At 50.1% G+C, this 19,454-nt stretch overlaps 2 protein-coding genes across 10 annotated transcripts in view; one reads left to right on the forward strand and one right to left on the reverse strand.

Moving 5' to 3' along the window:
• The window catches only part of LTBP2 (latent transforming growth factor beta binding protein 2), a 143,554-nt gene extending 140,299 nt beyond the window's left edge, over positions 1 to 3,255 (forward strand). For all 7 annotated transcript variants that reach the window (XM_039533759.1, XM_039533760.1, XM_039533754.1 and 4 more), the window contains one exon: positions 1,313 to 3,255. In XM_039533759.1, the coding sequence (XP_039389693.1) occupies positions 1,313 to 1,485 (173 nt within the window). In that variant the 3' untranslated portion in view covers positions 1,486 to 3,255. The remainder of the gene's footprint in view (positions 1 to 1,312) is intronic.
• NPC2 (NPC intracellular cholesterol transporter 2) lies at positions 2,881 to 19,140 on the reverse strand. Of its 3 annotated transcripts, XM_039533765.1 has the most exons (5): positions 17,064 to 17,221; positions 16,243 to 16,374; positions 4,888 to 4,995; positions 4,403 to 4,575; positions 2,881 to 3,667 (listed from the first exon to the last, which is right to left on the reverse strand). In XM_039533765.1, exons 2-5 carry the CDS (start codon positions 16,325 to 16,327, stop codon positions 3,581 to 3,583), a joined length of 453 nt encoding a protein of 150 aa, XP_039389699.1. In that variant the 5' UTR covers positions 16,328 to 16,374; positions 17,064 to 17,221; the 3' UTR covers positions 2,881 to 3,580. The 3 variants fall into 3 exon arrangements, with proteins under 3 accessions (XP_039389699.1, XP_039389702.1, XP_039389700.1); XM_039533768.1 differs by lacking the exons at positions 16,243 to 16,374; positions 17,064 to 17,221 and adding an exon at positions 19,107 to 19,140; XM_039533766.1 differs by lacking the exons at positions 16,243 to 16,374; positions 17,064 to 17,221 and adding an exon at positions 11,774 to 11,939.
• Between the last annotated feature and the right edge of the window lie 314 nt (positions 19,141 to 19,454).

Genomic DNA, 19,454 nt, shown 5'->3' on the forward strand with positions numbered 1-19,454 from the left:
GACCAGGGCTTGTGAAACCGCACCCAGAGGAGCAGAGAGTCCTGTGGCACCTTTGTTGCTTTTTACAGATCCAGACTAACACAGCTACCCCTCTGATACTTCGCACCAGAGGGTGTTCCCATCAGAAGAACTGCAGGGAAGAGAACCAGGGGCTGGGCAGGAGGGACCCCTTTCCTCAGCACCCAGGGCTGTCACTCTAATCAGGGCATCAGCCACGTTCCTGGCATGTGTGGCTGGGTTATACAGCCTGACTGAGGCGAGATTCACACAAGGCCTGGATCTGCCATGGGAAGGGGACCCCCACTCACTCAGTATGGGGGTGCTGTGGAGAATGAGGGGGAATCCTGCTCACTCTGTGTGTGAGGGAGCTCTGAGGAGAAACAAAGGAAAATTAAAAGTTCAGGAAAATGAAAAGTGGAGAAGAAGACGGGATCTAGGAAACAAAGTGAGGGCAGAACAGGTTGGAGCTGTGTGCGCTCTAGTCAGTCGGGGCAGCCTCCCTGTGGTGCTAGCACACTGTGAGCACTGGTGCAGACTGGGTACAGGTGCTTTGGCTATCTGTCATGTAGCAGTGCTCTCAGCAGGTCTAATCAACATGGTGTTTAAAAGCCGGTGGCTCTTGGGCCTCCACTGCACTAGCACTCCGCCCCAGAAAAGCTGTTCTAGACAAAAGGCCTCCATCAGCACTCTGGAACAGCTGTAAGGTTAATAAAACCCTCATTTGTTTGCTCAGTGCAAGGTTCATTGCCTGTGTTTTGGTCCCTGAGGGGATAATCGGCCCCTTTCAGGGCCACCCCAGAGGTGCCCTCGTCTCTGTTTCCCAGCAACCTTGTCGAATCAGCAAGAGGAATTTTGCAAAACCAAAATCACCCTTTCCCCCAAATCTTGTTGTTTAGCACATCTCATTCTTAAGAGAGGGAGCACAAAGCATTCTTCTTGGGGTGATCTGGCTGGGGGGCAGTTTATCTCATGGGGTGCTTTGTTCAGTGGGGGGGTGCTGAGCGTGGGGGAGCCCTATGCAGGGTGAGGTTGCTGGGCATGGGGGAGCACTGCAGCATGGGGTCACGGGATTGCTTTGCAATGTGGGGGTGCTGAGTTTGGGGCAGCGATGTGTGGCTTGGGGGCTGCTGGGCATGGGGTTTCTGAGTGTGGGAGGTTTGGTGAGCCCTACGCAGCATGACGATGGTGGGTGTTAGGTGTGGGGGAGCTCTGTCTGCTGTGAGGGCAGGGAGGTGCTGGGTTTGAAGGTGTAGTGGGGTGCTGTGCTGCAGAACACAACTTTCAGGCTTTTTTCCCTTCCCTCTCCTTTCAGACATTAACGAGTGTGAGGAGGTGAGCAGCCCTGGGCCCCTGTGTGAGGGCGGCACCTGTGAAAATACAGAGGGCTCCTACCGCTGCAACTGCTCGCCTGGCTTTGTGGTGCAGGCTGAGCCCCACCGCTGTGCTCCTGCACCCGCCCAGAGACCGGAGGCACCGCAGCTTTAGGGGAGTGACGGGGCAAGGGTGGCCCCCCTCAGACACTCTGCTGGTACCTGGATCCATCGGCTGGAGAGAGGCCCCCTGGGACTGCAGTAGCTTTGATGCCCTTTGCTCGTCTCCCAAAGCGCACAACCTTCTTGCCACACCTCGCCTGGCTGAGCCCATAGGGACATAGTCCAGGGTAGAGAGCTCCAAGCAGCTGCAGCCACCTCCCTGCCTGGTCTGCTCACCACCAACCTCCTGCTTCTGCCACAACCTGGACCCACAGGGCCCCCCACTCCCCTCCCCCACCAACCTACAGGGCCCCCTTCCTCCCTGTACTGCAGACCTGTGAGGCTCACCATTACTGAAATGGCTAAACAGGCCTTAAACTAAGGAACTCGAGCAGCTGAAGCTGCAGAAGGGCAGCCCCTCCCCCAGCTCCTCAGTAACCAGTGTAAATAGCAGAGTGGGGAGAAGCCTCAGCCCTTCCCCAGTACCTGGCAGAGGGATTGATAGCAATTCATCATGGTGTCCTGTTTGAGGCCTCACAGGACACTTCACCTCACTCCCACCCATAGTAGCCAGTGTTACCCCCTCATTGCTTTAGCTGGTGTCTTTGCTCTGGCCCAAGGCACAGCCTGGCGCATGAACCCCAGGCCTGGGAGCTTGAGTGTGATGATGGCCAGCTCCAGCTTTGTACAGATGCCACCTGTCCTCTGGAGGTGGCGTGGATGTGAAGCCCAGCAGGCTTGAAAGGCCTGGGGACCCTGCTCTCCCTGGGCACAAGACTGTCACCCCTGCACTTTGTACAGTTGCCTTGCAGTGGGATGGGGTTCCAGCTTTGTAAAGCTGTTGGTGGCTTTTCCTAATGGAATCTGCTAGGGAACATCTGTCATTGTTAAATAAAATGTTATTTTGGGCCCTATGGCTCAGACCCTGGGGTTGGTCAGGACTAACCCTGCCTCATCTCTGCCTAGCCTGATAGCTCAGACCCTGGGGAGGAGTCCATATAAGACCATGATGCACACAGTGCAGCAGCAGCACCTTCCTTTAATTCCCCTGTGGAGGGCTACTGTCTTCTAGCAATGTTTGCCCAGACTCAATCTCTAGGGGGAGGTGGCTCTTTTAAACTTAGGGTACACAGCCCTGAAGGGACATTTTACTATTAGCTGGTGAGTAGCCTTAACTCCTGCTATGTTTTTCCTTTCATATAACTGAGGGGAGATCATATTGCCAGAGCCCACTTGCTAGGCTAGACTCAAGTTGCTTCCTCATAACAACACATTGCAGGGGCTGGCTGCATCCTCAGCTGGGCCATCATCCACTCCTCTTGCATAATGAAACTGGCTTCTCTGACCCCAGCTTGAAGATAGCACCTTACACTGGCCACTCCATCACACAAGGCAAAACAGGCAGATGGCAGTTTTTATTGAGCCTTTATTAAAAGGAAAGTTATAAAAAGATGTTAGGGGTGAAGAGCCCCCAGCAGCAGCTCCATGTAAGTTAGCAGACAGTGCAAATCACTGGTTAGTAAGAGTCGTCCCTGCAGCGATGCTGTGTGCAGTTTGGGTTTGTGCCTGCACAGAGGAAGCATTCTCCCAGCTGTAGAGTTGCTGGACCAAGGAGACACCAGTGCTTATGGAAGACAAGTGGCAGTGCCAGTCCCCTCTCTTCACCCTCCATTGGCTCTGGATGGCAGATGCAGGTCGCAGGAACACTCTGGTCATGACTGAGCAGGAGAAAAGCAGAGGGACGCAGCAGTATTCTATCAGAACAGGCACTCAAGGGTTAACAGACAGCAGCTGACACCAACCCCATTGCATTAGAGAGAGAGAGAGAGAGAGAAAAAAACCTCCACAGGAGCTCCAGCAGTGTGCTGCTCAGCCACTGCCATCACTGGCTGCCAGACTCTGCTCCCTCTCAAGCTACAGGGAGTTGAGCCCTCTGCCTGTTGATGCTGCTGCAGCAACTGCACCTCAGCTTTGGGAGAACACAGTGCTGGCTGCTTGGAGGCTGCAGAATTTTGAAACAAATGCCAGGAAATGCCCATTATATAAGTCTGACCCAGGTTTTCACTTCTACCCTCCCCCAAAGCCACCCACAGGGCAAGCAGGGTTCCTTAGCTGGTGATCTGGACAGGTATCTTCCAGCAGAATAGCATCTGGCCTTGGTCATCAACCAGCTCCCACTGGACAAGCAGTTTAATCTGGAAGAGACAAAGGAAGTGAGTGTGTGTAGGGAGTTGCTGGTCCTCAGGCACAGGGGCAGTCTGAGTTTCTTTGTGGGGTAGGGAAGGTGAGAATCTGCCCCCAATTATGGGAGGAACTGCACCTCTGGAAGCAGACTGGGAGCCAGGTGAGTTGCAGCAGGCCAATTCCAGCTATGCTGTACCCAGATAACATCTTGCACGCTAAGTAGGGTTGCCTGGGAGACCTCCAAGGACTAGCACTCCACCCTCCAAGTCAATACTGACCCTACTGCAATAATAGAGGGCCTTGCACAGTGTCTCAGTTAAGAAAAGTCCTGGCCCTTTGAGCAGAAATTTTCATGAAGCTCCCCACCACTATGAGGCACCAGGGCTGGGAGGGAGGAGCTGGTACAGGGCCATGACTGAGTCACAGGCTCTGGAAGGAGGTTATATAGAAGCACTGCCCAGAAAGGGGCCTGCAAACACTACGCACCTTCCCCAATCCCTGCAGTCACAACCAAGCTGCTTCCCCTGACAGGTCTGGCCTGGGGTCAGGAATTGGAGACTGGTTTTGGAGAGAATGGTGCATGCAGCAGAGGTAACTCCTGACAGGTGACCTCAACCACTTGCTTTTCTTGAGCCCTCCTATTCCCAAGGGTAAAAGGGCCTCCTTGCTCAAGGGTATGCTGTGGTGCTGAGCCCTGACCAGGCAGGGTAACTCTAAGACCTGGAGCTGGCTTGTGGGTCACTTACACTGGGGTACTCGCTTTTCACAGGCAGCTTGTTCAGGTAGCTGTAGGAATGGCCTTTCTCAATGGGGCACTGGATCCCACTCTTGCATCCGTCAGGCTCAGGGATGGGAAAGGGTACGTCCACATGGAGTATCTCCCCATACACCTTTGCTTTGCTGCCCTGGCTGTCGATCTCTGCAGAACAGGGAAAGGGATGAGAGGGAGATGAGCAGCTGCCCACAGCTCCAGAGCTATTATGGTAAGCACCATTTCCACCACGTGCAGTGTCCCCTGCAGCTCGTAGGGATGCAGTGTAGGATGAGGTCACCAATAGATGTTCTTCATTTCTCTCCTGCCAAGAGGACACTTCTCAACCATCCTTCCCCACATCTCCAACTGTTGCAGGCAAGTCCCAGGGATGAAAAATGGTTATCTCCACCCACTGCTGCAGAGAAGCCACCACCCCCATAGAAGCTCAACCCCTAAAGTAGCATATTCTATTCTTACTGCTGGAGAAGGTGACGTTGACGCTGTAAGACGTCCCTTTCTGGAGCTGGCAGGGCTGTGTGGGGCAGGGGCTCACGTTCACTTCTGTGATGCTCCCATCTTTGGAGCCTGCAGGAACAAACAAGAACTCGATCATTTTAGGGCCCTGTTACCCATAGTCAGAGGCCTCCAAGCAGCATAACACCCAGTCCTAGTGTACATGACACACACATGCAATGCCAGACATGGCATAAGATACACACACACCCCCTCAAAGGAAAGAGTCTTGAAGACTAGTGAGGCATCAGCTAGAGCTACTTTGTGAACAAACTGGAGAGACTCCAGAGGAGTTCAACAAAAATGAGATGTTTAGAAAACATGACCAATGGCCAATTCTTTCAACCCTTCCTCCTGTTTAGTCTAAAGAGGAGAGGGCTGAGCGGGGACCTGATAAATCTTCAAATATGTGAAAGGTTATTAGTTCTCCATGTCCACTGAGTGTAGGACAAGAAGTCAGCAGCCTAGTCTGCAGCAAGGGAGATCTACATTAGACAAAAGTTTGTTAAAGATGAGTAAGGCTACGATTTAGTCACAGAATCCATTACTTCAGCCTGCAGCAGTCAGGATCTGCAGAGTCCCCCGCCTCCCGCAGGGAGCTGCAGGGTACCCCCCCACTGCCTCTGGCAGTCCCCTGGAGCTCCAAGCCACTGCAGGCAGTGGAGGTACCCCACAGCTCCTGCCACCACAGGCCCCAGAGCTGCAGGCAGTGGAGGTACCCTTGAGCTCCCAGCCACTGCAGGTGGCAGCAGGATCCTGCAGCCCTCCCAGCTGCTGCAGGCAATGGGCCCTCCTAGCGGTGGGCAGCAGGGGACCCTGGAGCTCTGACACCCAACACACAGTGGGGGCCCCTAGAGCTCCTAGCCCTGCTGCAGGCTGTGTGGGGACCTGCAGATCCCCATTTTGTCTCAGATATTTTTAGTAAAAATTAGGGACAGGTCACCGCTTTCGTGTACTTTACTTTTCTTTATTGCCCGTGACCTGTCCCTGACTTCTACTAAAAATATCCATAACAAAATCTTAGTGTTGATGAGGACAGTTAAGCAAAGGAAGAGGTTAACTAGGGAGGCCGTGGAATCCTCACCTGTGAAGGGTTAAGACAGGTTGGACAAAAACCCCTGTTACAGATGCTCTAGGTTTACTTGGCCCTGCCTCAGCAGAGAGAGGGGAGATGGGGATGATGAACTAAATGACTTCTCTGATTTACATGGCCCAGAGGCATTGGGAGCTTTATACAGTGAGGACACTCACCCCTGCTGCACAAAGAAGGTGCTTTGTGATTAGGTTGAAGTAGGACAAATGGGGTGGAGAGGAAGGGGGATGGCAGAGATGTGGATTGCTTAGGTTTGAAAGTTTCCCTAGGGAATGAGTGGGAGCCCTATTAGGTGGGACAACTAAAGACCTTGCCAGGGCAAGGTCCATACTGGCAAATTGGGTGTTAGCAGCTCTAGCTCTCTGGGTTTGCATTAGTTGTATTCAGTGGCACCAAGTCCAACTTTTGAGGGGGGGGGGGGAAGGGTAAGCAAATTCCAGTCCCTACCCCTCCTCCATCAGGGACCCTTACTCCCCTCTCACTACACACCCACACAGAGCCCTCAACCAGGGAGTCTCCCCTCTCTCTTTTTCATAGATACCAACCAGAAGGGACCATTAGGATCATCTAGTTCAGGGGTTCTCAAACTGGGGGTCAGGAGGTTATTACATGAGGGGTCACGAGCTGTCAGCCTCCACCCCAAACCCTGCTTTGTCAGCATTTATAATGGTGTTAAATACATTAAAAATGTGGTTTTAGTTTATAAAAGGAGCAGGCAACTTATAAAAGTTCGACCACGTGAAAGGGGTCACCAGCACAAAAGTCTGAGAACCACTGATCTAGTCTGACCTTTTGTGTCACACAGGCCATAGACCTTCCCCAAAATAATTCCTGGAGCATATATTTTAGAAATTGCCAGAGAGCGAGAACCCACCACTGCCCTTGGTAAGTTGCTCCAATGGTTAATTGCTCACACTGTTAAAAATGTAGAGCGTCAAGTTGGGTGAGGTAATATTTACACTTTATTTCCAGTCTGAATGTGTCTAGCTTCAAGTTCCAGCCACTGGACCGTGTTATACTTCCTCTGCTAGACTGAAGAGCCCATTATCAAATGTTGGTTCCCCACGTAGGTACTTTTAAACCGTAGTCAAGTCACCCTTGTGTGAGTCGATGCTATCAGGAAGTGAGTTCTTTGCAGACTCCCCAGTGTTCTGCCGTACAGAAAGACTCTCTGTGCACCAGGTTGCAAAATCATTTAGCCTGGCAGCCCTCCATCTGGACAGAGAAGTGTCTGGGCCAAGTTTGAGTTGCATTGTCACTCTATGCATCAGGTCACACCGCCACTCACTGAAATTTGGCCCAGCTGCATCTCCATCTGAACAGAGGGATGACTGGGTCAAATTTCAGTGGCACTGCAATGCTCTGGACCGCTCCTGCAGCAGAGTACTGATTTAGTATGAGACCACTACTTAAGGATGTGCAAAAACTTGGGGGAGGGGACGTCTCTCCCTTGGCCCCACCTGCCACCCCCAGGTGCTCCCCCCACAGGGGCCCCAGCAGTGCTAAGCAGCATCTACCTGCTTGCTCCAGTGGCTGCCAGCCCCTCCCTGCGGCCCAGGGGTGGGGTGGGGCTGTGCCTCTGTTTGCTGCCCCCGCCCCAAGTGCCCCTGTGGCCAATGGGACGCTGCGGGGGTGCTGCCTGGGGCAGAAGCACACAGAGACCCCCGGCTCACCCCACCTTGGAGCCCCAGGTAGGTGCCGCACTTCCAACCTCCACCCAGAGCCTGCACCCCCTTCCCACATAGCCCCTCCACCCCCAAACTCCCTCCCAGAGCCTGCACCCTAATCCCCTACCCGAGACCTCCTCCCCCACCCAAACTCTGTCCCAGAGCCTTAGGCAGGTGGAGGGTGGAGTTTTTTGGGGGGTGGGTTCTGGGCAGCATGAGTGACATTGGCCCACTGGGAGGATTTGAGGACTGGCACTGGCCCTAAGGGAAACTGAGTTTGAGACCCCTGGCTTAGTGGGAAAGTCAGTGCAGAGATTCAAGGAGGGGGAACATGGTAAGAACAACCAGAACAGAAGATCATGTGGGATGAAATGGAGGGGAGAGGGAAGAATCTGCAACTGTCACGGCAGGAAAACAGAGGCTGAACTAACGGATGAGCAGTGGGGAGAGGAAAGGACACTGGTAGCAGAGAAGGGAGTTAAGTCAACGCTGGCCTTGGTGGGGCAGAAAGGAGGCCAGGTTCCTCCTGGTGACAGACATGACACATGACAGTAGTGTCCACAGAGCAAGAAGGGGGATTAGTTAAGTGGCCAAGTGTCCTCCCTCTCAATTCTAGTGACTATGAAGGGTTTTGTCTTGTCTATACCAACATGTGCCCTGAAATACACATCCTTCAGGGGAGGGAACAGACTACGTGCTGGGCCTCGCTCTCTGCAGCCACTTCAGATTATACATAGACAGACTCTACTGCTGTTTGTCAAGACTGAATGGGACAAGGCAAGTTTAGTAATATTTTTAAAGTAGTGTTTCACCTGGGAGCACTGGAGTGCAACACAAGATCAGCTAAACCACCACAGTGCCCAAAGGCCCTCATCAGCAACGGTAGTGCTGTCAGTGGGTGGGCATGCACTCAGCAAGCCCTAAAGACAGGCGCTGGCAGACAAAGGCAGCATTGAGTATTTATCAATACCAAGGAAGTCCCAGTCCCTTGCAGAGTACAATGCTTATAACAAAGCCTTAGAGTTCTCTAGCTTCACTGCTTTGGGGGAGAAATTTAGCTTTAACTCAGTTACTGAGATATCAGTTAAGGAGGTTTTGTTACTAAACTCAATGTGACCAACACAAAGCAGCCTTTGAGATATCTTTCTAATTAGCCAGAAAAGCCATTTTCAGTCTCTTCTCAGCCTTTGAGAAAGAGCAATCTGTCATTTTACAACCCCGTATCTATGGAGGCCAGAGGCTAGTTAGATTGGAGGGAGGGAAGGTCACTTCATCTCTTTACTCCCCATATCACCTTTGTCTTTATTTTAACAAAAACATTGTGTCAATATGACCTCCCCATAGAAGCTAGATATTGAGCCATGCTTCATACAAAAGCCAATACATAATGTTTGTGTTGGCTTATCAACAGCTCTGCCATCATCCATTAGGATTCTTAGGTCTTTCTCAGCATGACTGGTCACTGGTTTCTCCCTCCTCCACCCTGGGACGGGGGGAGAAGTCACCTTAGGAACCTACCTTTAAAAACCAGCCCCTTCCTGCCTTTATTCTCCATAGGCCTCTGTGTTATTTCTCTGCCCCAATTGGTCTCTGAATGCTACCCAATGTAGTGTTATTGCTCAACTTTGCTGATACGCTCTTTATGCGCCTCTTTCAGATCAGTGTGATTGTTCCACAAGATGGACATGCCTGGATCAATGTAGCTTATAGAATCCCACTGGATACCACCCCCTAACCTGGTATCTTGCCATTTATCATTACCTATTGTTCAGAGGCGGTTATCACCACAGAACCCAGCAGCCTCTCTACCAGAAGCAGGGCCACGGAGTACAAGGCGCAGTACAAACAAGACAAGTCCCTTTGTGAATCTAGCTCCTTAGGTGCCTAACTGGCCTTTTAGACCCAACATTTAAGTGCCAGTGACACTAACAAAACCCTGCTCAGCTGCTGCCTAACTCTGTGGAAACCTATGGGGATTCAGACTCCTATATTTCTGCCAGTGGGCATGCATAAGATGACCTCAGTCCTGATGCCACCCCACAGCTAATAAGCTGCTTAGAGCCCTTGCTCACACCTAAGCCCCAGTGGGATTCTCTTCTCCCTCTTATGGGACCCAATCCACTAGGCAGGCTCACAGTACACTTAACTCATACAAAGGACAGCTGGGGGGCTACAGGCATGGGTCCCAGAATACCCACTAGCCCAGTGGTTACAGTACTCAGCTGGGATGTGTGATACCTGGGTTGGAATCCCCATGCTGCCTAATTTGGAGCTGGTACTTGAATCTGATTCTCCCACAGCCCAGCTGAGCACCCTGACCACCAGGCTATAGAGTCAATCTCCCATTCTGGCCTAATGAATATTTATACAAAGTAGAACAGCTTCCCATGCAGCCTGGTGGTTAGGGCACTCCTCTGGAACGTGGGACACCTGGGTTCAAGTTCTTGCTCCAAGTCAGAAAGAGCAGGGACTTGAAATCAGGCATCCCACATCCCCAGTGAGGGCCCCAAGCACTGGGCTATTAGCTGTGATGGCTCAGGGCACCTAATACCAGGAGAAGGTTCATAGCTGAGAATCCCAAGCAGAGACAGGCCTCTGGCCTGTCAGTCAGATGCTTAGGGCTCAGCTCAATGGGGGTTAGTTGCCTAAGTATCTTTGTGGATCTGGGCCTTAATTCCCACCCCTTTCCCTTGCATTTCACTTCTGGCTAGCTTAGGTAGCTCTCCCCACTCAGCTTGCTGGCTTCTGAGAATCCCTTACATACGCACCTAAATCTCCCCTAAGGTGAGGCTGCAAATTATTCCAGTGGGTGGCAGGGCACGTAAGCATTGCAATGCCCAACTCCTCAATCGACTTTGTGAATCTAGCCCAGGGTCCATAATCAGAAGAGCTTACAGTTCCAGGATGGCAGCCAGAGAGTTGCTAGTGTTTTTTTTTTGTTTTGTTTTTTAAATAAAACCCACACCCACTCACCCACCTTGGTACTTCCATCAGTGGTAAGTGTAGATTTTCCTGAACTGCCTCCTTCAGCCTACTTCGGAGAGTGTTTGATTTCTTGTAAGTGTCAGTCCCGTGAATAGTGCGAGCTCCAAACCACTTAAGTTAATGTTTCAGGAAGATTGGGAAACACTGTCGAATGCAGACAGAGATATAATCTCTGGCCCTCTGTCAGGCTATTCATTGTGAAATTCTAACAAAAGCTGGCTAGATGGGGAGAGAGTTGGATGCACATGAAGCTGAAGAAGAGAGGCTTTCCCATTGCTCTCAAAGGGGCACTGGGAAACTGAGCTGCAAACTCCAGGAGTTACTTATTCAATGGGACGTGCATGGATTTCCCATGGCTGCTCTCCACAGTAAGAGAGAGTCAGCGGCTGCTATCTGCATTGCTCTGTATGACACCTGGCACATGTCTGGACACTCACTGAATGCTATTTAAACAATTAACATCGAATAAAATGATTTGGAGAGCTGGTGAAGCTAGAATCAAGAAATGCAGGTACTTTATGGATCTCCTCGCTGTAGTATCCCAGTCCCTAAATTCACCCGTAGCTCAACAAGCACAGAACCGCTGCTAGGGAAAGTCCCTCCTTGATTTCTCAACAGACCATCGACATACCAGCCAGCACAGTCTGCAGCCTAGGACCTAGAAGAGGAACAGGGAGGGAGTGTGCAGCGTCCTAAAAGTGCTGTCAGTCAGGGAGCAACAAGGTTAACCTGCCTAGCTAAGGACTCCGCTAGGTCCCGGAGAAGGGGGTTACAGACACACGAAGAGCTCCCTATGGAGGCCGGGGATGCTTAGTAGGGGAAAGGTGGAAGAGCCTTGACAGCAACTCCCGGGCGGGCGGGGAGGGGAGGGCGCTAGGAAACCCTCCGGGATCCGAGCCAGGCAGCGCAGAGAGGAAAAGAGCCTCTCCAAGACTTCCCTGCACCTTTCCCCGCGGCCCAGCCCTCCCAGGGGTTCGTGGGCCGGGCTTGCTCCACTTCGAGCCGCCCCAGCCCGGCGGGGGACGTGTGCGGCACACGCATCGGGGCTGCAGGAGCGTCGCATGGCCGGGCGGCGCCAGGCTGGGGCCGGGCAGGAGCCACTCACCGCAGTCCACGAACCTGAGGGGCTCGGCCCGCGCCAGGGAGCCGAGGGCCAGGAGCAGAGCCACGGTCAGGGCGAGCATGGTCCCGGCCGGCACCGGAGCGAGGCGAGGAGGATCCGGGAAGTGCGGCGCGGCCTGAGTCACCCGCAGGTCACCTGAGAGCCAGCGGCCCTACACCCGCCCCTGCGCTCAGCTGACTGCGAGGGAGCCGCCCCCCTGCAGGCGGGGCCGGGCCAGGCGCGGGCAGCGGGGCTTCCCCTCTGGGCTCCTGGCGCCCGGCCCAGCCGCATCGCCGACAAGAACCATTTAGCGCGACCCGGCCGGACCAGAGCTCCCGGGCCCGGCCGAGCCGCGCAGAGGGCGCTGCCCACTCCACGTCGGGCCCCGCAGAGACCCGAGACTGGGTTTCTTTACATGCACCCGGGAGTGTTTAGTCCCGTTCTGGTTTGGGGCTGCAGGGGCGCTTGGCGCCGGCTCTCAATCTCCCCCCGCGCAAAGGCTCGAAGCCGCCTCTTCCCCCGCCCTGCCCCTGGTGACAAAACGGGAAGCGGCGGTTCTGGTGTGAGCGCTGCTGGCTGGCGGGGGGCTTAGGAAAGACACTGTCACAAGATTAATGCTTTTAAGTCACAAGAGCCGGTAGAACTGCTGGTCTCTGCTTCTGGCCCAACCTGGCCCCTGTAGAAGACATGCCAGAGCTTGTGACTAACATCTGAAAAGCACTGACCCAGGAGCCACTGAAATCTAACCCCAGAGCAGAAGTGGCAAGGAAAAGCTGGGCTGTAAAGCAGCCAGAAATTTTGCATGCTCAGGCTAGTTCAGGGATTCTCAAACGTCACTGCACCGTGACCCTTTTCTGACAACAAAAATTACTACACGAGCCCAGGAGTGGGGACCAAAACCTGAACCTGCCTGAGCCCCACTGGCCTGGGCGAGAAGGCCCAAGCCCATGGGCTTCAGCCCTGGAGTCTGTAACCCGAGCCATGCCAACCAGGGCCAAAGCCTGCTGCCCAGAGCCAAAGCCCTCAGGCTTGAGAACTGCTGGTCTAGTTTATGGCTAGAACCCACAGCCCTGCCCACTCAATCCCCAAGACTCCTCAAACGGTTCATGGGTACCCTACACAATCACTTGCGAAGCACACTCAGGAAGCCAATTTAAACTGGGTCATCAGGGACACCCCCTTCCTGTAACTGACCAGCATCAGGCCACATATGGGATTCACTCCTGCCACCCTCTTACCCCTGTCACACACATAATGGGGCTGTCAAGAAGCACCAGTGGCACCCTCACAGAGTCTCCTTTGTGTTGGCACTGCTGGGGCAGGTGCTCGGCCGGCAGCTTTTCTCAGTGATGGTCAGGGATTTTTTTAAATTCCAGCTCCAATGTTTATTAAATGGTTTTCTCCTCATAGCTTAAGTTTTACTATGATGTGACATTCTGACATTTCTAAATGGAACATTTCAATACTGACAAGTCTTGATTTTCAAAAAAATAGTTTAATGTAAAATAGGTTAGAACCATCTTAATCTTAAAGAAAAAGCTTCCTATCTTCTCAGGTTGCCTAAATGAACTAGTGCAGAGAATTGAAGTCTTCATTAAAATGCACTTATTTTGCATTTGCACTTCTACCATTCAGACAATTCATTCAGACATTCTTAGGGGGCTATGGTTATTTACTTAAAAGAAATGTCTATGCACTATTTATAGAATTCAGGAGGGGAAAATGATGGTTTGCCAGAATATTGCACTCACCAGCTTTTAGTCAAAAGCTGGTATGGCAAGGAAGAGGGGGCAAAACCCCCAAAACCTTATGTACAAATGCTTCTGGAGAGATCCTCAAAAAATGTATTGTAACAAAAGTATTGTCTTATTGGTTCCTCTGCTGCCCTTTCAGTACTTCCTTTACACTACATGGAGATTACTTTTTTGCAATCTTTTTTCTTTTCAACTTCCTTTAATACATCTTGCAGTTTCTTAGAAGTGTACGTCAAGAATGCAAAGCTTTCCTTTAAATTGCTAGTCCTGTGTTCTCTGCATATGTTCGCAAGATCATCAAACCACTGGAGGGTCTTCTTAAGTTCTGTCTGAAGTGACTGTCAGGGATACAAGATAGGGGATTCAGTCTGAGCCTCACACTCCTCCCATCTCTCTTCCCCACATAAGGTGCATGGGGAGCCATCCTTTTCCACATGCATCAGGGTAGTAGAGAGGAATAGCTCCTAGCACTTCCACCCACTGCTCAGGGAGAGGAGAGAGACTGGCATGTGCCTTCCCCTTCTACCTACACCTGCTCCCTGTATGGCATTCTTATGTACAGTTTATTATTGTACTGCCACACCCTTTGCTCTTCCCATACCGCCCCTTTTAAGGTCATCCCATCCCCTCTGCAGTCTCATTTGGAATGGAAACTCTTCAGGGCAGTCACCTGACTGCCTTTTTGTCTGGATAGTGGTGTGTTGGGTGCCAGAGTAAGGTTACAGAACTTTCACTGTTCACAGGGGCGGCTCTAGCTTTTTTGCTGCCCCAAGCACGGCAGGCAGGCTGCCTTCAGCGGCTTGCCTGCCTGCAGGAGGTCCCCGGTCCTGCAGATTTGGCAGCTTGCCTGTGGGAGGTCTGCCGGTCAAATGGCTTCAGCGTACCCGCCACCGCATCCAAGGGACCAGCAGCCCTCCCACAGGCAAACCGCCGAAGGCAGCCTGACTGATGCCCTCACAGGGACTGGCAGGGCGCCCCACACAGCTTGCCGCCCAGGCAGGTGCTTGGAGCACTGGTGCCGCTGCTGATTGTTCACTGGGATGCACTGTTTTAAACTATTTAGCAAACTTGAATACAATATAATTAGTTTGGTATTTGGGAATAAACACTCCTGGTTAAATGCTGACTAAGGAGAGAAGAAGCTATGCAATTGTAGTATTGAAAGGGTGTAAACAGAAAAATTGGAGAAGTTACTGAAAATGATCCAGTGATAGATCCATAGGACTAATGAGATTAAATTAAGGAAAGGAAAATGCAGGCTGGATATCCCAACAGCAAACTGGATTAGTCTGCAGAGTGGTCTCCTATGAGAAGTGGTGGTAACCCCATCCCCCAGGACATTTAAACTAGACTGTCCTGGACTGGAGAGAGGGTCCAAAGGAGAAGTGACCCATAGTCCTTTTCCATCTCTCACATCCAATTTGAGCCTATGTGGAAGACAAGCAGGCAAAGGAGAGGAAGGGAGTGGCTTGGGTGGAGTGCAGAGGAATGAGATCAGGTGGAGGTGTGAGCAAGGCTGTACCCTAGAGGAGAGGAAGTCTAAGATCAACAAGGAAAGAGCTGGTTTGAGAGGGAGAGAAGCTGTGACCTGCAGAGCATGTCTTGTAGGAGCAGAACCATATATATAGAGAGAGAGAGAGAGAGAGAATATGAGGACAATTATACATAGGCTTTGGGGAGAGGGCCTAGGAGGGGAAGCCTCTACTGAAAATCTACCCATTCCTAAATTCTTTATTGGTAAATTCAGTTTCTAAGGGAGTGGAGGAGAATCAGGAACAGCTGATGAGGGTATTCACATGCAGCAGATGATCAGCTGTTCAAGTGGGCAGATCCTAGATAAAGCAGTAGAAGGAATTCTTACAAAAGCAAGTGGAAATGTTCTTCCTTCAAGCAACAGTGAGTGAGCAAGGTCAGCAGGCTGACCTATAGCCTCACAAAGTCTGACTGATTTCAGCATGTGAGCCACAGACTCAGTGTTATTTTGAGAAGGCAGTTCACTCTTTGACCTGCAGCAGCTATAATATGAGTCAGCTCTGCTTCATAATCACCCAGTAACACTAAATGATGGGCTCCAAATTTACTCCATGGATACTGGAAACAAGTGGCTACAAAAGACAAAAACAAAACACACCAATGCTTTCTAATAATGTTTAAAAGGGTGTGTTTGACTCAATCTGGCACCCTAGAATAGATTTAAAGCCACTCTGCACTAATTCTGTGCTGTAAGAAATACTTGGCTCTTGTTAGGTCATGCCAATTGCAGATCAAAGACACCAACACTCAGATGCCTTGATGCAGGAATGTGGCATGAGACAGGGATGAGGCAGCCTCAGTCTTCCCTTTTCAGACCTCTGTCACAGTCATCTCCACACTCAGCTTCAAATTGCTCAGTTTGTATAAGCAGGGGTTTTACATCTATCTGTCCCCCAGACAAGAATCTCTTGATGAAAAGACTGCAAGAAATTACTGCAACTGTGGAAGACTTTCTCCAGCAGTCACCTTCCCCCCCCCCCCCCCCTCAAAAGTTTCATCACTCCAGGAAACAATGTTTTTCTTTTAGATTGTCAGGGGAATTTTCCTAGAAGGTTCATAAGTGGTTCACTCTACAGAGTCTCAAGTAAACAAAGATCCCTTAGTACCTACTACAACCCTATCCCAAGTAAATGCTTAGGGAGTGGCTTGTCCCATGAAAGCACATGTCCAGAGACTTTAACCCACCCAAGTATCTCTTCTGGTCCAGCTGCTTGCAAAGTGCTTTGATTTGTGTATCTTGAGTTCTTTCCTCAGGGCCCTCAGAAAGCATTTCCTTCTCTCCATCTCCAGTCTTTGTGCTCCAGAAGCAAAGCCTGCCTATACAGGAGTTTTGAGCAGAGTTACTTAACTGAAATAGCAATATCCCTAAACTATTCTGTAGCAGTCTCAATAAAGCAAGATATGTCACCTTCAGCAACATACTCCATGAGAGTTAAATGGGACTCCTCCCTGATGAGCTACCCACCCACCACATCTTTATTTCAACAGATGCTCAGACATGGTAATAATAAAGGCACGTGGTCTCTCGTTCTATTTCATAGACTTTGAGACAAAAGATTTGTTTAATCTGGTACCGGATCTTAGAAATGCTACAAAATAGAATTGTTATCAAGGCATCCAGTGCAGAATAAAATTTAAGTAGTAATTAATTCCTTTTGACAGTTACTGCAACAGAAGGGCCTATTGGTCAACTCAGAAAAAGCACTTCAGAAAGATATTTCAGAGAGCCCCAAGATAACACAAACAGACTAATGTTGTATTGCACATGCTAGTTTATGCATACCCAGGTGGTCTCATCATAAACACAGATGGGAACAAAAGACTGTTTACAAAAAACACAATGAGACCTGTGGCATGAGGAAGTCACTAGGTAGACACACTATCCGTCAATAAGTTACTGCTAGAGCTGTTCAGTAGTATAATCCAACCAATTGAGAGCAAAGTCCAGGGCTGTAGTTTAACAGCCAGTTACACCTAGTGAAACAAAATCCCGATAGCAACCTTACATTTGCAGTCCAGCAGACAAACGCTTCACGTACACAGCAACAGAACAGTCCACCACAGAGCAGAACTGGATCACTTCTCTCATTCTAATCACCATCCAGAAATGAATAGTTAAGGTCTCATGCTATATCAACCAGAACAGCAAATAAATACTCCCTCCACCATAAAGCATTAGACAATCAAAACTCAAATCCCAATGAAAGTTTGAGCCTCTCTTTATATAGCTATTCACTCCTTACACCTTATTGCCACCAGCTTCCAAATCATTAGAGCAAACCCCACCCAAAACTGAAGTGTGCTCAAGGTGCTTTATTAACCAATTAAAACAGCTAGACTACCACAAATCCCTGTACAGCTCATACTAACAGATTATGTCACAGCTGCAAACTGAGCAGAGCTAGACCACACGTTCACCCAGTAAGGAACCAGCAACCAGACTAGGGAAGGAAACACAAAGCACAGGCTAAACCCAGAAAATAGAATTAAGGAAGTAATCAAGGTGATAAAGACGAGTAGGAGACAGAGATGCTCTTTGCTGCAGTGTCTGAAATACAAGGGCGTGCACAAAAGAGATATCAACATTACCAGGAATCATAAAAGACCTTTAAAAAATAAAATTAAAATAAAAGCCAGGAGTGGAAAATCCTGTGCATGACCCTAGATGAGAGAGACAGCCGTACACTGCTTAATGACTATCTTAGGAATGGCTACTAATAAACGAGGGGACCCAAATACAGCATGAACCCTTCCCTGGTCATACTTTTAGCAGATAGCTGAGGGGTCTATTTCTTATACATTGACAACACCTTCTTATGTTTTATAGTGAAGCCCACTTACCTACTGAGTCTATAACTGCCACTTCCTATATTCCTTGTACATTCATGCTACTACACTCTTATGCTGCTTGATATCCTTATCAAACACAGTAGGGATTTTTTAATATTACCCTACTTTCCTGAGGTTCTCACTAAACCCTCATAGTATAGTCTGTCCCCTGAAAACATATACATTTTTCATAAAGAGGCTTTCTTTCCTGGGGAATGCTCCCTGCAGTCCCATCAGGTGATCAACTGTTTCTTTAATCTTACATAACCCATCTTTCTGTCTATTCAATAAATATAAATTATTATTATTCAAACCACAGTGACCAGTTAATATACTAACTTTGAGTACTTCACCTTACATACCTTTGGAGTACAGTAGCACATTATCCTCTATTTTGGGGTATACTTCATAGAATCATCTTCCTCTTTTCTCCTTGGTCCACAATTCTTGGCATGCTTTTTAACAGGGACGGCTCCAGGCACCAGCACGCCAAGCGCGTGCTTGGGGTGGCAAGCCATGGGGGACGCTCTGCCGGTTGCCGCGAAGGCGGCAGTCAGGTTGCCTTCGGCGGCATGCCTGCGGAGGGTCCGCTGGTCTCGCGGCTTCGGCGGACCTCCTGCAGGCGTGCCGCCAAATCCGCGGGACCAGGGACCTCCTGCAGACAAGCCGCCGAAGGCAGCCTGCCTGCCATGCTTGGGGCAGCAAAATACCTAAAGCCGCCTCTGCTTTTTAAAATCCTTTTTAACTAAAATTTAAAATTCCTTCTTACTCCAAGGACTCTTTATAGCAATTGCTGCATTTTTTAAAGCATTTTTTGCTTCCTTCTCTACCATTTCACTGCCAGGCATGCCAACATGTGCTGGAATCCATGCTATTACTATGTTCACACTCAAATGACATCTGTCTAGTTTGTCTTGCTAATAAATGAAATTAGTTGAAAATGAGCCCAGCTGGCTCACTCTTGCTTCTCTCTAGGCCTACATTAACCTTCTCCTCTGGTTGCAAGGGGATCTACAATCTGGACAACATCTAGAAACAGAAGTCATGTCATTGCATTTTTTTACCACTACTGTTACTAAAAACACCAACACTAAAAGAGAGTGGATTTTTCCCCCGTTTTTACTCCCTCTGTGAGTCAGTTTCACAGTTTCCTCTATATCAGCAATCAGGCCCCAATCCTGCATGTTGTCCTGCAGAAATTAAGTCTGCCAAAAACGTACTTATGTGACATACTATCATGCAGCAGAGTAATCCAGTACACAGAGGTCAATCCAATACACACTGTCAGCAAGAGAGAACTGAAAGTGGTGCAGTGGTTAAAGGGAAGACAGGATTCCCAACCCCATCTCTGGCTGCAGTCCATAGAAGCAATCAATCTGCTTATTGGCACCAAATCTATGGGGTGGGGGGAGGCGGGATAATGGATGCTCAGCACCCACTAGCCACAGCTGTTCTGCAGCACTCCCAATCAGCTGTTTGGCAGCACTATAATCAGCTAATTGGGAGCACTGTCAAACAGCTGATTGAGGTCATCACCAAACAGCTGTTGGGTTACTTGGGGAGCGGCT

This window comes from Mauremys reevesii, linkage group 4, assembly GCF_016161935.1.
Source record: "Mauremys reevesii isolate NIE-2019 linkage group 4, ASM1616193v1, whole genome shotgun sequence".
In the NCBI taxonomy this organism is placed as follows: Eukaryota; Metazoa; Chordata; order Testudines; family Geoemydidae; genus Mauremys; species Mauremys reevesii.

Excerpts from the sequence above, each read along its gene's own strand:
- NPC2 (XM_039533765.1), bottom strand. The coding sequence starts at position 16,327 with ATGCTTTCTGAGGGCCCTGAGGAAAGAACTCAAGATACACAAATCAAA. Across the intron at positions 4,996-16,242 it reads GGACCAGAAGAGATACTTGG|GCTCCAAAGATGGGAGCATC; the intron begins GTGGGTTAAAGT and ends TTGTTCCTGCAG. Across the intron at positions 4,576-4,887 it reads CAACGTCACCTTCTCCAGCA|AGATCGACAGCCAGGGCAGC; the intron begins GTAAGAATAGAA and ends CCTGTTCTGCAG.